The sequence below is a fragment of the Rhipicephalus microplus genome, chromosome 3, assembly GCF_043290135.1.
Source record: "Rhipicephalus microplus isolate Deutch F79 chromosome 3, USDA_Rmic, whole genome shotgun sequence".
Classification (NCBI taxonomy): Eukaryota; Metazoa; Arthropoda; class Arachnida; order Ixodida; family Ixodidae; genus Rhipicephalus; species Rhipicephalus microplus.
The window spans coordinates 76357811-76372532 of NC_134702.1; the positions used below are offsets into that span (position 1 = coordinate 76357811).

Sequence of the window (14722 nt, forward strand, 5' to 3'; positions counted from 1 at the left end):
GCAGTTAGGTCATCAACACAGCCATGGTGCACGCACGCGCCTAAGAACTACTACGAAACAGTGTCATGACTAACTCAACATGTAGCACAAGGCTGCCATATTTCGTGCAGGCTCACATCCAACTCCTCTTTTCTGTAAAATTCCTGATGAGTTTTTGATCTTCTGATATGACGCCCCCCTCCCCCCCCCCCCGTTTTCTTACTTTTGGATGTCTCATAGTGTTGCAGCCGCAATAACATCCACATTTTCATCAAATCCTGGAACAGTGTTTTATTTCTTCTTGAGGCAATTTTTCTTGCTTCGAAGCTTGGCCTGTTTGCGCGTTTTGATCTCGTTCCAAGGTTTCTGCTGGTGTTCCATGTGGACGTTGTTTAACGCGCTTAGTACTTGAATCTCACTTCCCTCCCCGTATATTTTCACACCGTTTCGGCGATGTCTCCATCGAAATATATTCTGCTCTGACCTTGATCTGTTCTTGCCCAAAGCTCGGTGATATTTACGCTTCCTGAGCCCCTTTCGCATGACACAGATCACACTCCCTAAGGTGCTTCACCTATTCTGCTTTCATCTTCAGTGCACGAACAACCTCCAGCTCTTTTTTAACCTTGACCTATGCATCTGCATCAGCTGACGACTTAATGACTTAGTCAGTTCATGCTTACTGTAGGTGACGTGGTTGGCAGGGCAGAAGGTAGCTGCCTCCTGTGATGCCTTTTCCGCTTTCGGGCGGCTCGCATGCAGCAGCTAGGCTTCCTCAACTCGGCTTGTGTTGCTTATTCTGGTTTGGCTTAGCAGCTAGCTTGGCGGCTTGGTGCTTATTGTTGGGTTTATTTTCTGCAAGCTTTTACCTCGGAAGTACTCAAACTAATGACTGAAACACTGTCGAATCTCGTCCATGGAACTGGCACGTCCCCATGCAGCTGAGTGCATGCTTGCCTTGGCGTCTTGTTGCTTCTTTGTTTGCAATTAATTGGCCTGAAGCGGCTGGCTGGCTGTCTGGAAAAGCCCGGGATCCAGCTGTGCCGTCTTGTTGACTGAGCCTTTTGCATTAAACACTTTATATTAGCGTGCAATTAAATCACAATCTTCTTTGCCATATCTACACGGTTGACGTGCGTGTAGTAATACACCTGGCAAAAGGTCGGTGGAGTGCCCAATCCCTTTGCAAAGCCTTAAATTGTCATCATTTGTGGTAAACCACTCAATAGGCCGGTGCAAGATGTGGTTAACTGTAATAACATTTCTTGCAGTGAATGGTTGTTAGCAAAAGGAAGCTAAGGCATGTCCAACGTAGCAACCTTCGTGCAAAGTGATGCTGGCTTCAGCTCATGTGGCTTGTTCACCTCAAGCAAATCGTTATTCCGTTCAACTGATTACGAGGGGGGTTGGGTTTTTTACGGCAATGACAAAAACTGACGAGCCTGTAGAAGTCAGCTTGAGTAAAAGGAGACGTTGTGCTACTAGACAACACAACAACATAGATCATTTATGGTAGCGCCTTCTTTGATCATCGCATAACAACACCCATGCTGGGATGGTGAACTTTTGTTATATAACCTGACCCGAACATAAGATCAATGCGAGTAGTTTCAAACCCATCCTCTCGCAGTATCAAAGGCACAGGTTCCTAGCCAGAACTAGAACCTCAAGCAGTGCCAAAATAGATCGCACAGTGATGCGAGTACACAATGCACCGACTGGCATGACGGAACCACCGCCTACAACAGATATGGGAGACTTAGACTATGATAACAAGGTCGCAGATCCGACAACACTCAGCGATAGCACTGTGTGTTTGGAACCACTCTCTGGAAAGGCATCAGCATGGCCTATAAGTATAATGACGGCTGGAATTACGGCACAAAACAAAAATGGCTATTAGAGTGGCTATGGAGCTTGAAAGCAGGCCATAGAAGGAAGACACATTTGCTGCCACTGAGCCTTGCATATGAATCGAGGGCACTTGTATGTAAGATGACCAGTCTGGAGATGTCGTCATCCCCAGGCCTTTAAGCACGTGCGCCGTTTGTGGAGCTCATTGCAGAGCAACGTCTGTCTTCCTTTTCCGATGGTGACGAGGAAATGCTACATCAGACTTATAACGAAGCCTGATCGAATGGTGAAGATGTGTCATTCATATTCATACGCAACAGCCGGCACAGCCTATCTGCAAGAAAGAGAAAGACAACGTTGGTGGCCGGTTGTTGATGAACTGTCGCCATCTTGTTCACCGAGCACGGTGCATCGTATTTAATTTATTAAATAACTTACCCGTAACGTTATTGGTGGAGGTGGACGACTCCCGTACCTCGATGGAGACGCGCAGCAATTGCAACACCGGGGACTCCTCGGCTACTTCAACTGCCAGTGCCTCATCTCCACCGGTCTCTCGATCCGAGTCGACAACCTACGTCACCCTGCCACCCCTGCGGGATCCTGGAACTTTTTCCGCTGACGGCACCATCGACGTCGACTCCTGGCTGCACCGGTACGAGCGAGTCAGTGATACCCACCGCTGGGATCCCACGCTCATGCTCGCCAATGTTGTGTTCTACCTCGACGGCACGCCGCGGACATGGTTCGAAACCAACGAAGCCGAAATCACAAGCTGGGATCTTTTCAAATTGAAGATTCGTGATCTTTTCGGCGATTCATCTGGTTGTCAGCTCGCTGCCAAGAAGACTCTCGCCACTCGCGCCCAGACGTCTACTGAATCGTACGTCTCATACATTCTTGACGTCTTGGCGCTTTGTAGCAAGGTCAACCAGCGCATGTCAGAAGAAGAAAAAGTTAATCACGTCCTCAAAGGCATTGCTGACGATGCCTTCAACCTGCTGGTTTTTAATACCGTCACGAGCATCGACACAATCCTGACAGAATGCCGCCGTCTAGAACAGGCTAAAGCCTGTCACCCACGGCATCACGCGCCTGCCGAACACAGCTGCTACTTCCTCTTGTGATGACTCCGTCCGCCCAGTTCCCCGATGTGACAACTTCACCCGCATCATTCGTCGTGAGGTCAAGGCAGCCCAACCAGTAGCTACTCCATTTCCAACGCCTGATCCTTCACCGACCACTATCTCACTGATACAAGCCGTCGTTAGTCAAGAATTATCGAACGTCGGCCTACACCCCATTCAACCAGTCTACTCTGCCGAGCCTTTTTATCGTCGTCCCTCCGCTCCTCGATTGAGTTCCAACTACTCTCGACAGCGCAATTTGTCCGAATGGCGTACACTGGACGACAAGCCCATATGCTTCAACTGCCGACGTGTCGGTCATATTGCTCGCCACTGCCGCAATCACTGGGCTCCGCCGGCACGCTATGGGCCTCCTACCCAGGCCACTTCTGACCACCAGTCGTCCTCAACATTTGATTTTGATTCCCCTATGCCGACCACATCCTCTGATTCTGCCGCACCTCTGACGAGACCTCGCTACGCCCGCTCACCATCCCCTGCTCGCCGTCAATCTCGTTCGCCCCCACAGCGCCGTCCTGCCTCTCCGACCTATTCGCAGCGCCTCCGACCGGAAAACTAGGCAGTGCAGCTTCTGGAGGGGAAGCTGCATTGACGACGACCTCTGCAAGAAACCCTCGTGTAACATTACTGACCACCCGGAGTCTGTTGAACGTTACTTTAGACAATGTACCTGTGCGCGCGTTGATCGATACCGGCGTGCATGTGTCCATAGTGAGTGCTGCTCTTCGTCGCCGCCTAAAGAAATTTGTCACACCCGCCTTGAACCGAGCCGTTCGAGTCGCCGACGGGGGAACTGCCGCGATTATTGGCGTGTGCTCTGCCCATGTGACTATCGCCGATAGAAGCACTGCTGTTATTTTCACCGTTATAGAAAATCGCCCTCATGAAGTAATTCTAGGCATGGATTTTCTAACCTCTCACTCGGCCCTTATAGATTGTTCAGCCGGCTGTCTTGACCTTGAAATGCCTCTTCTTTCTGATCTGAACAACCCACCCCAAAGTCGCCTTTGCTGCATTGATTTCGCACGCCTTCCGCCTAACTGTATCACACATATTGACATCTTCTCTACACCACCTGTACCTGACGGCGATTACATGGTGGCACCAATTCATGCCGTGATGTTTACGCATGGCGTCGCTGTTCCGCACACCCTTTTTGACAATCGTTGAAAACCGCACATGCCTTCCTATTGTCAATTTTGCCCTCACTGCCCAAATTCTTCGACAAGGTATCTCCCTTGCTGAAATTACTGCTCTACAAGACCATACGGTTGAACCCTTCAGAGTGGATGATTGCTGCACCTCAGACAATGAGCCAACTCTATCACGTTCATCGGGCGTCAACGTTGACCACATGGTACCATCAGACGTCGCTCCTGATCAAGCCGAAGCCCCTCGTCATGTCCTGGAGTCCTATAGTGACATTTTCGACTTCGCCAGCATGGCTTTAAGCCGAACGAGTGTTGTTACTCATTGCATCAATACTGGTGACGCGAGTCCCATTCACCGACGTCCATACCGTGTTTCCGCGTCCAAGCGCACAGTCATACAACAGGAAGTCGAAAAGAAGCTTGCAAAAGACATAATTGAACCCTCTTGTAGCCCCTGGGCTTCTCCTGTCGTCCTGATCAGAAAGATGGAACATGGCGCTTTCGTGTAGATTATAAGCATCTCTAAAAAATACGAAGAAAGATGTTTATCCGTTGCCTAGAATCGACGATGCCTTAGACTGCCTTTACGGTTCTACGTATTTTTCCACTATCGACCTTCGATCTGGCTATTGGCAGATCGCTGTGGATGAGATGGACCGTGAGAAGACCGCATTCGTTACTCCTGACGGGCTTTATCACTTGAAAGTTATGTCCTTTGGTCTCTGTAATGCGCCGGCCACATTCGGAAAAATGATGGACTCATTGCTCCAAGGGTTTAAATGGTGAACCTGCTTATGTTATTTAGACGACGTTATCATTTTCTCGTCCACATTCCACTCCCATCTCAAGCATTTATCGGCGATTATTGAAGTTTTTCGTTGAGCCGGACTTCAACTGAACTCGTCGAAATGTCACTTTGCTCGTCGTCAAATAACCGTACTTGGCCACATCGTCGATGCCGTAGGAGTCCGCCCGGATCCCGAGAAAATTCGCGCCGTCACGGGCTTTCCTGTTCCGATGTCAACAAAGGACGTTCGCAGTTTTGTGGGCTTGTGCTCCTACTTTCGACGGTTCGTTAAGGACTTCGCCATCATTGTACGCCTGCTCACAAACCTCCTGAAGAGGGACACCCCGTTTTTCTGGGGCACTGATCAAGCCGCATCTTTTTCCCAGCTCACGACGCTCCTTACAACACCGCCAATTTTAGCCCATTTTGATCCACCAGCTCCAACCGAGGTTCGCACTGACGCTAGTGGGCATGGCATTGGGGCAATGCTAATGCAACATCAACGCGGACATGACCGTGTTATAGCATATGCAAGCCGCCTGCTATCTACAGCCGAGAGCAACTATTCAATCGCGGAACATGAGTGTCTCGCTCTTGTGTGGGCAGTCGCCAAGTTTCGCGCATACTTATACGGGCGTCCATTCCGGGTAGTCACTGACCACCACGCGCTCTGCTGGCTGGCCTCAATCAAGAATCCCACAGGACGCCTCGCTCGTTGGTCCCTACGATTACAAGAATACACGTTCACCGTAACGTACAAAACAGGGCGGTCACATCAAGATGCTGATTGTTTATCACGCTACCCTGTGGAAGAGGCTGCCCATACTGACACCTTTACAGACCTTCAGTCTGTGACACAGCTACTCAACCTTGGCCACGAACAACGCCTGGATGCTTCCCTGCAAACCATCATTGACAAGCTTGAGTCAATGCCTCGCGACGCATCTCTACAAATGTTCCTGGTAAAAGACGGCATCCTGTATCGCCGTAACCTCGATCCATATGGCCATGACTTGCTCCCCGTCATACCAGCACATCTTCGTACGACTGTTCTCAACCAACTTCATGACGCTCCTTTGGCGGGCTACTTGGGCGTCTGTCGCACATAGGACCGTGTACGTCGTCGTTTCTTTTGGCCTGGTCTTGGCCACTCTGTTCGACGCTACGTCACCGCTTGTCAGCCCTGCCAGCGCTGCAAAAAGCCATCTTCCCTACCAGCTGGATTCCTTCAGCCGATTGACATTCCCATTGAACCTTTTTTTCGAGTTGGCCTCGACCTGCTTGGCCCATTCCCGATCTCCAGCTCAGGCAACAAATGGATCGCTGTCGCCACTGACTATGCGTCTATGCGACATGGTACGCTATCACACGAGCACTTCCGACGAGTTGCGCAACCGATGTGACGGACTTTCTGGTATATATTATTTTAGTACACGGAGCTCCACGTAACCTTCTCACTGACTGGGGCCGGACCTGCCTATCAGCTGTCGTTGATGAAATCCTGCGCTCTTGCTCTGCCAAGCACAAGTTTGCCACTTCATACCATCCGCAAACGAAATGTCTTACGGAGCACCTCAACCGCACCATAACCGAACTGCTTTCTAAATACGTAGTGGCCAACCACCAGGACTGGGACGTTCATTTGCCATTTGTGACGTTCGCATATAATTCATCACGTCAGTCACTGAGTATGCCGGCGAAGCCATCGCGCGAGCCGACCACGCACGCCAACTCGCCCGCAGCCGCCTGCAGGCCTCACAGGAGCACCAAAGACAGCTCTACGATTCCCATCATCAAAACGTGCACTTTTTACCGGGTTCCCTTGTCCTCCTCTGGTCCCCCACTCGGCGTGTAGGGCTTTCTGAAAAACTGCTGTCACGCTACACTGGACCATACTGCGTTGTTCGCCATGTGACTGACGTTACATACGAGATCGTTCCAGCCGATTCAACATCATCATCGTCACCTTCGAGTGTCATCGGGCACATAGCTCGACTCAAGCCTTATTATACTCCTTCTACCACATCCAAGTTGCTCAAGCACCGAGACGGTGCTTCTACCGCCGGGGAGATATGATACGCAACAGCCGGCACAGCGTGTCTGCAAGAAAGAGAAAGACGGCGTTGGTGGCTTGTTGTTGATGAACTGTCGCCATCTTGTTCACCGAGCAGGGTGCATCGTATTTAATTTATTAAATAAGTTACCCGTAACATTATTATCAATCTGCTGCACAGAAATGATAGGCACTCGTGACGTTGATGTTCTAGCTGCAATGGGTGGTTGACTTGGGGAAATTGAGAGATGATCTATAGTTCGGTCGAGTTGGGTGGCAATGACAAGAAACCTGCGCACAGTTGGTGGTCGTAGTGTAGCGATAATTATTGCCAAGTGTGCATCCTATACACTATGTAAACATATTCAATGAGTTGAGAATGTGTCACTTTGGGGAACGCACGAATCTTGTTTACTCTTGGCAGCATAGAATGGGCATTTTGTTTTTCCCACGGCTCTCTCAGTGGTCTTCTTGGTCTACTGCGTGAGGCGCGGGGGTGTTCTTGCGCACGTACGTCAGGCAGATTAAATACTTTTTAATATTAACTCTTATGTGGCCTCTTTTTTTTTTCCTGTCCCTTTCAATTCTATTCCCCATTTTCCAAGCGCTATTGGGGAGATGTCCTAGAGAGAGACAGTAACGGTACCGCGCTTATTTCTTCCCTTTTCCTTCCAAGTCACTTTCATGTGTAAACTTGATGTGATCTTGAAATTACGCGTACTTTTGCCAAGTAGTAGTCAACCAGGCCCTCACTGAGTTATTTGAAGTGTCTGGTGATTATGAGCTGCCACTGCAAAAGCGTAAGTGGGTACCCAAATTCGCTCTTGAACGTGATATTCAAATGTCCCCCTTGTCTAAATTGTTTTTCTTGCCACGCTCCTGCAATTTGCAGCAGGGCCATGGAGCTTGCCACGCGCTACGGCGAGGAGAGTATATAGGGTCCATAACACCAGACCTTGGGCGCGCTCGAATTCTTCAAGCCACTGGTGAGCTGTAATGCTACAGTCCAAACTAAAGGTTGACGGCGAAGCCGAAATGTCACAATTTGGACTGGAACCATAAGCCGTTGTGACGTCAAAAACTTCTGAATTGAATCACTCAGCAATTAGGCATTTGAAGGAAAAATCAACTGTTCAGCTGTCCAGTCAAGTATACCAAACGCCGGATGGTTGTGGACGACATCATGATTATGCTTTGAATCATTTCGTCCTTCGAGCAGGTCGTCCAGGTTTGGTGCGAAAGTTCGTATAAAATTCATTGTGAACCCATGAATGTCTTCCAAACTGGCCTCATTCCAGAATATAAGTAGACAGGTGGATAGCCTTCATGGCAGCTCAGTTGGCAGAGCATCAGACGCGTCATGCGAAGGTCACCGGTTTCCTTCCTGCCCACATTAAATTATCTTTTTCGTCCAATTTTCTTTATTCACAATACATATCACATTACGAAAATTCTACTAACATCCCCTATACCTTCCTTAGTCGAATTGTTGGTATGTCCTCATTCTAATATATATATATATATATATATATATATATATATATATATATATATATATATATATATATATGGTATGAAATGTATACTTATGGGCTCGTTTTGTCGTGTTTGACACAATATTAATGTGATCTAACAGACAATGAGACAGATAAATAGAAAGGAAAAGCCGGGAGGTTCACCAAGCTTGGCTCGGTTAGCTACCCTACACTTGGGAAGGGGGAAGGAGAAAATAAGAGAAAAGAAAGAGAAAACAGAGAAGTAAGAAAAAGAAGGATGATTGGTCAGCTCGAAACTACACAGCACGATCTCGCACTGTTCTTTCACAAGCACTCGTGAAGTCTGGTGCTCCTTAAGAAGTACAAGAGGGCTTTCGTGGCTTCGCGCGTATGTGAAACCGTCGGCCAAGGTCCCAGGATGGAATGGAATGAAAAAACTTTATTTAGGTCCCAGGATCTTCTTTTCTGTAAGCGACCGTGAATCCAGCTGACAGAGCTTGACCTTCTTAATACGTCGTTCGGAATGGTATGCTGGACAGTGGCACAGAATGTGCGCAAGCGTTTCCTCGCAGGCGCAGATGTTGCATGCCAAAGTACTCGCCATTCCAAGGAGACGAGAGTACACATTTGTAAATGCCAGCCCAACCTTATGCGACACAGTAAAGTTTTAGCGCATCATGGGAGCCCAGAGGAGAAACGAAGTTGCAAGTTAAGGTTGATCGAATACAGGCACTTGCTGGAGTAACCCAGCGTAATCTATTGTGAGAGGGTTATACAGCGAGCAAGTGATTGTAGTCGCCTTGAAGAGTCAGTTCTCAAGAGTGGTATGCGCGTGTGCAGGTCTTGGTCAGGAGCTGATCAATCAGCTTCATCCGCATTGTCATTGCCGACTATTCCGCAATGAATCGGCAACCATCGAAATACAATATCGTGACCTTCCTCAAGCACCTCGTGGTAGTCGTGCCTTGTCTGATATACTGATTGTTCGTGTTACCCGCGCTGCATAACAAACTGTAGTGTCTGTAAGGCTGACCTCGAGTCACAAAAGAGTGCCCATTGATTAGGTTGCTGCCGAAGAATGTACTTGACTGCACCGTGAAGCACTGAGAGCTCTGCTGCCGTCGACGTCGCGGTGTGAGAAAACTTTTATTGTAGCAACACACTACCAGGTGGAACAACCACTGCTAATGTAGAGCTGTTCGAATTAGTGAAGCCATCGGTGTTAACATGTATGCGGTCAAAGTAGCTTTCGTCCAACAGACGCAAAGTAAACTGCTTCAGGGCTAGCTGTGACATGCGAGCTTTCTTAACGATTCCAGGAACCGATAAGCGCACGTCAGGTTGATGGAGACTCCATAACACAGCTGCTGGACGCATCACAAGTTTGAAGCCAGGCGGTAATATGTCCTTATGTTTCGTCACAATACCGCAGAACGAAGAATGGGGCCTCCGCGCTGTCAAACACGCTTAATGATGTGAAGGAATTCGTGATAAATGCTTAAAGTGCGCTCTCAGATTCTCGACATTGATATGCGTTATGACCGGCTGTTCTTGTGTGATAACAATAGTTGCCACTGTCGATGAGCATCTTGCAAGACCAAGACATGTCCGAAGTGATTGGGCTTGTACGTTCTGTAGTGCACGGATGTTGGTCTTTCACGTGTTGAACAGAGCAGAAAGGCTGTACCGGAGAAGTCCGAAAAAAAGGGCTGTATAAAGCTGCAGCATGAAGTGCACGGATGGGCGCCAAGATTTTCCGGCAACGAACCTGATTGCATTCCGAATGCTGATGAGCTCTTTCTTCAGGTATGCGACATGTAGTCTCCAAATGAGGCCACGATCTACAATGACACCTAAAATTATATGACTGTCTATATGCGTTTGATCTGCCATCGGAATGCCATCGGTTTACGTGTAAGCACCACCGCTGCACATTTTTCTGTAGCGATAGTCAAATCTTGCTGGCGAAGGTATTCCGGTGTCATTGTTGCCGCCTTCTGTATCGTTGCGCGCACTTGAGGCCTTGTCACGCCGGACGCCAAAATACTGATATCATCAGTGCAGAGAGATATATAGGCCGTCCGTGGCAGCATTTCAGTGAGCCCCACAATAACCAGGTTAAAAAGAGTCGGACTCACAACGCCGCCTTATGACACCACATGACTTGTGAAATGCTTATTCGTAGACCCATCTTCAGTTAGAACGAACATGGATCTCTTTATGAGGTAGCTTCTAACCCATTGAAAGACACGACTTCTAAGTTCGGGTGCTTCGAGGGCATTGAGAACAGCCTCATGGGTCCCGTTGTCATAGGCCCCTTTCACCTCTAAGAACAAAGCTACCGGCCGCCACTTATTAGCTTTTTGTTGCTAAACAGAGGTCACTAAATCAATGACACTATCGATTGAAGACCAACCTCGTCGAAAGCAAGTCATAACATGAGGATAGATGTTATAATCTTCCAGGCACCATTTCATGCGTGTAAACAACATCCTCTCCATGACCTTGCGGACGCAGCTTGCTAGTGCTATAGGCCGGTATGATGTCAGATCCAATGGAGAGTTTCCGAGCTTCAACAAAGGCACCAGGTGACTGTACTTCCCCTCATCAGACACCATTTCATCGTGTTAAGACATTGAAAATGTGCAGGAGACAGCGTTGTGCCTTCGGGCTAAGGTGACGTAGGGCAGCATAGGTCACTCCATCCAGACCTGTTGACGATGAGCGCCTGCATGTGTTCAATGCTGCATGTTCTTCAGTAGTGAATACAACCTCCATTTGCTGATCTTGTGTGACTGGAACGTCCTGTAGTGATAGGTGAATCCGTATAAAGATGTCGCCGGCGATCTTTGCACAAAATTCACCAGAAATATCAAGCTGTGAATGACGTTAATGTAGCGCCAGAGCAGCGAAGGGATTATGCTGCTGCGGATGCGAGTGAATGCCTCAAAGAGTCTCCATATGTGAGACAAAGGCTTTCGAGGGTCTAGCGAGTCACAAAAACTCTTCTATCGTTGTTACTGAAGTTTGTGCTTTCAGCACTTAATTTTCTTCTGACGGCGTCTGGATTCTCTTAGGTCATAGATAAATTTCGTATGTCTGTATCGTCTTTATGCACGCCGGCGTACAGCTCGAAGTTGCTCCAACTCTTGGTCAAGTGCCATGCGTCTCGATTCTTTCGAACATATCTTCGTGGAAGTCTCGATCGCACAACAAATCACTTCTTCACTGGATTACGGCGGTTCGTGCATAACTTTCTCTCCAATGATATCTGATACTGTCCCCAGTCAATAAGACTTGAGTGTCTAGGGGAAAGAGAATCGTCCAGACCTCTGACTGTCACGTACGCGGGGATATGGTCACTGCCGTGGGTTTCAATATCTGTTAAAGATTGGACTTTCGTGATAATACTATGCGACACTAATGTCAAGTACAGGCAACTGCTATAAGCTACTCCACGTAGATAAGTAGGGCTGCCGTCATTCAGCACCTCAAGCCTGTGCTCTGATGCGAGATCAATTAGGTTCGTGCCTTGTCGATTTGTCCTTATGCTTCCCCACAGTGGATGATGGGCGTTGAAGTCACCCATAAATATCTAAGGTGCTGGAGTCGTTGCAAATATCATTTAGTATCTGTTGATCCAGTCAACGTGACGGCGCTATATATGCACCTATCAGCGTAAACGACAACTCCTTCTTTTTAACTTATAGACACACGCAGTGATTTCCATTGTGACACTCTACTTTTTGGCTAACATAAGTGAGTTCTTTACGGATGCACACAGCCACTTGACTTCGTTCAATGCACGATGAAGAATCGAATGATACGTAGCCCAAAAGTCGAGGTATTTTTAAAAAATAGGTTCACAAATGACGATTAAGGGAACCTTATTCTCGAAAATGAACTGTCTAAACTCAGGTATTCCTGACTGCGGACGTCTGGCGTTCCACTGAATTAGGGAAGCACGCTTCACTTTTTATCGGAAAGGCTGATTTGATCTATGGTGCGCCATGTTGTTACTGAATGCCGGCAAAATCTGCTCTTGTGTGTCCAAGACTTGGAGAGCGAATCTAGCGAAAGGAATCTGTAGACTAGCCAAGAGAGTGCGGATAACACTGATGAACCACCTCAGTACCGAAAAATCTTGTAGCTCTTGGGCGGATAGACTGCCTGCTGGGGGCGTAGCCGTTGTCCACTGTCGATACTGTGGTTCCGTAGACACGTGTACCCACGGTGAAGCGGGTCAGTCAGAGTCAGATGTTTCCTTTTGTACCACAGTGTATTTCGGCACCTGTCGACGTACTCCACCAGATGGCGGGGGTGAGATAGGTCGCTGTGGTCGTGGCGGCGGTGGTGGAGACGGTGGCGGCGTAAGTGAAGGCGCATTCGGCACAGGTCTGCTATTTCTTTTCTTCTAGCACCACCATCGACGTGAACGCCGTCGTTGAACAACCGTTACCACTTCCTTTCGTGAGTATCTGTCTTTCACCATTTGTCTCAGAATATTCCTCCTCTTCTTGAGTACTTGGCAGTCCTTAGATGAGGTCTTATGGTTTCTGCTGCAGTTGCTGCATCTTAGAAGAGTTGCTTGGCAAGCCTCTGCTTGCACTAACATGACACACAGCACTAACATGACCCAGTTTTGGACAGTTGTGGCACTGCAGTAGCCTTGAGATGTATGGTCGGACAACGTGACGAAAGTGACCAACCATTACATGTGATGAGATGCAATCACCTCCGAAGGTCACCTTGATGCAAGAAGATTTGCCCAGCCGGCACACTTGCAATTATTCCGTTGCCTCAGTTGCTGGCTTTATCAGCACATGAAGGTCTCTGTTTGGTATGGAAACATCAACGTCATAAATGACGCCCGTAGTCGTGTCACTATCCTGCGGAATGAAAGCAATAATATTAAGGCCTCCAAGCTTTGTGACCGTTCGCAAGGTATGTAGTGCAACCGGTTGCTCAATGTCTATGGCCAAGATATTTTTCCGTGGATTGAGTCTAATATCATTTATCTCATTCTGCACGATAGCTTCGAGACGTGTCGATATCACTTGACTGTTCATGTTCTTCAGGTTGATCAAATAGTCGACAGGAACAAAAATCGTGGTATGGCGTTTAGAACTGCACGCAGCCTTCATGTAGAGGCGCTATCTGACGAAGACGCGCCGAACATTCTCCTTTTAGCTTTACGCTTCACTGCAGAGATGAAATTGTCATCGCTGTCTTCACTTCTCGCCGAGTACAGTTCAGTGATGTGACGGCTGCTGCTGTCATCCTCCCGGCTGTTGCGCATCCTTGAGGTTGACGTCGAAGGCGATGCCAAGTCCGGACTGCGTACTGTGGGGTCTGGATCCATTGCTTCCCGCGGGACAGTGATGATCCTCGGAAAATGCGTAAATTCACAAATGAAACACCAAACGAAATAAGCAACGTTCGGCAGAGAAACACTTCGTGGTCCCACAGCACAGGGTACCCAGCGAGTTTCTAAGAGACAATAATGCCAAGGAAAGTATAGTGAAAGGTATTAGACCAAATTGTAATATAAATGTGAAGAAAGAAAAAATGACTTCTTGCGGTACGATATCCCCGATTCATTATCGGTACGATATCCGACATCCGATATCATGCTGTTCTAAATATGGTGTCAATCAGGTTTACTTACGCGTTATGATGCATTCACCGTTCTTGCAAATTCCCTCGACGATAAGGTCGCTGACGGTGGGAACGTGTACCTTCCTTTGATGATTGAGCTGCAAATGAAATAGCGAAGGTGCGGTGCGACAAACAACGCAGCACCTTTGAACAATGTCTTATTTAAGCCATTCAAGTTTCAATTACTTGTGTGCAAAGTTTAACGGCAATGAATATTGTTCGTTGCATCAGAGCAAAAAAGAATCAGAGTAAGAGCATATCCATGGAGTGAATGATAATGAGAGGAGCTAAGCGTTCGTTTGTTCTTCCATCTGTATCTCTGTCATCGACCATCTGTCCGCATCTCTGCCTGCCTGCCTGCCTGCCTGCCTGCCTGCCTGCCTGCCTGCCTGCCTGCCTGCCTGCCTGCCTGCCTGCCTGCCTGCCTGTCTGTCTGTCTGTACGCCCGCCCCCCTGTCCGGCCGTCCATCCGTCTGTCAACTATACGAAATTGTCAAGTTCTGCAAAACCAGCCTATTCAAACGGTAAAAACTCATAGGTTCTCATAGAAACTTATAGATTTAGACCAGAGGCTGACATGGTCACCTCATGTCTAG

At 48.2% G+C, this 14722-nt stretch overlaps 1 protein-coding gene across 1 annotated transcript in view; it reads right to left on the bottom strand.

Annotated features, from left to right (window-relative positions):
- Window positions 1–14722, bottom strand: part of LOC119186015 (uncharacterized) — a 76982-nt gene that overhangs the window by 19847 nt on the left and 42413 nt on the right. The window contains exon 10 of the mRNA XM_075888349.1: window positions 14137–14224. Within this exon, the coding sequence (XP_075744464.1) occupies window positions 14137–14224 (88 nt within the window). The remainder of the gene's footprint in view (window positions 1–14136; window positions 14225–14722) is intronic.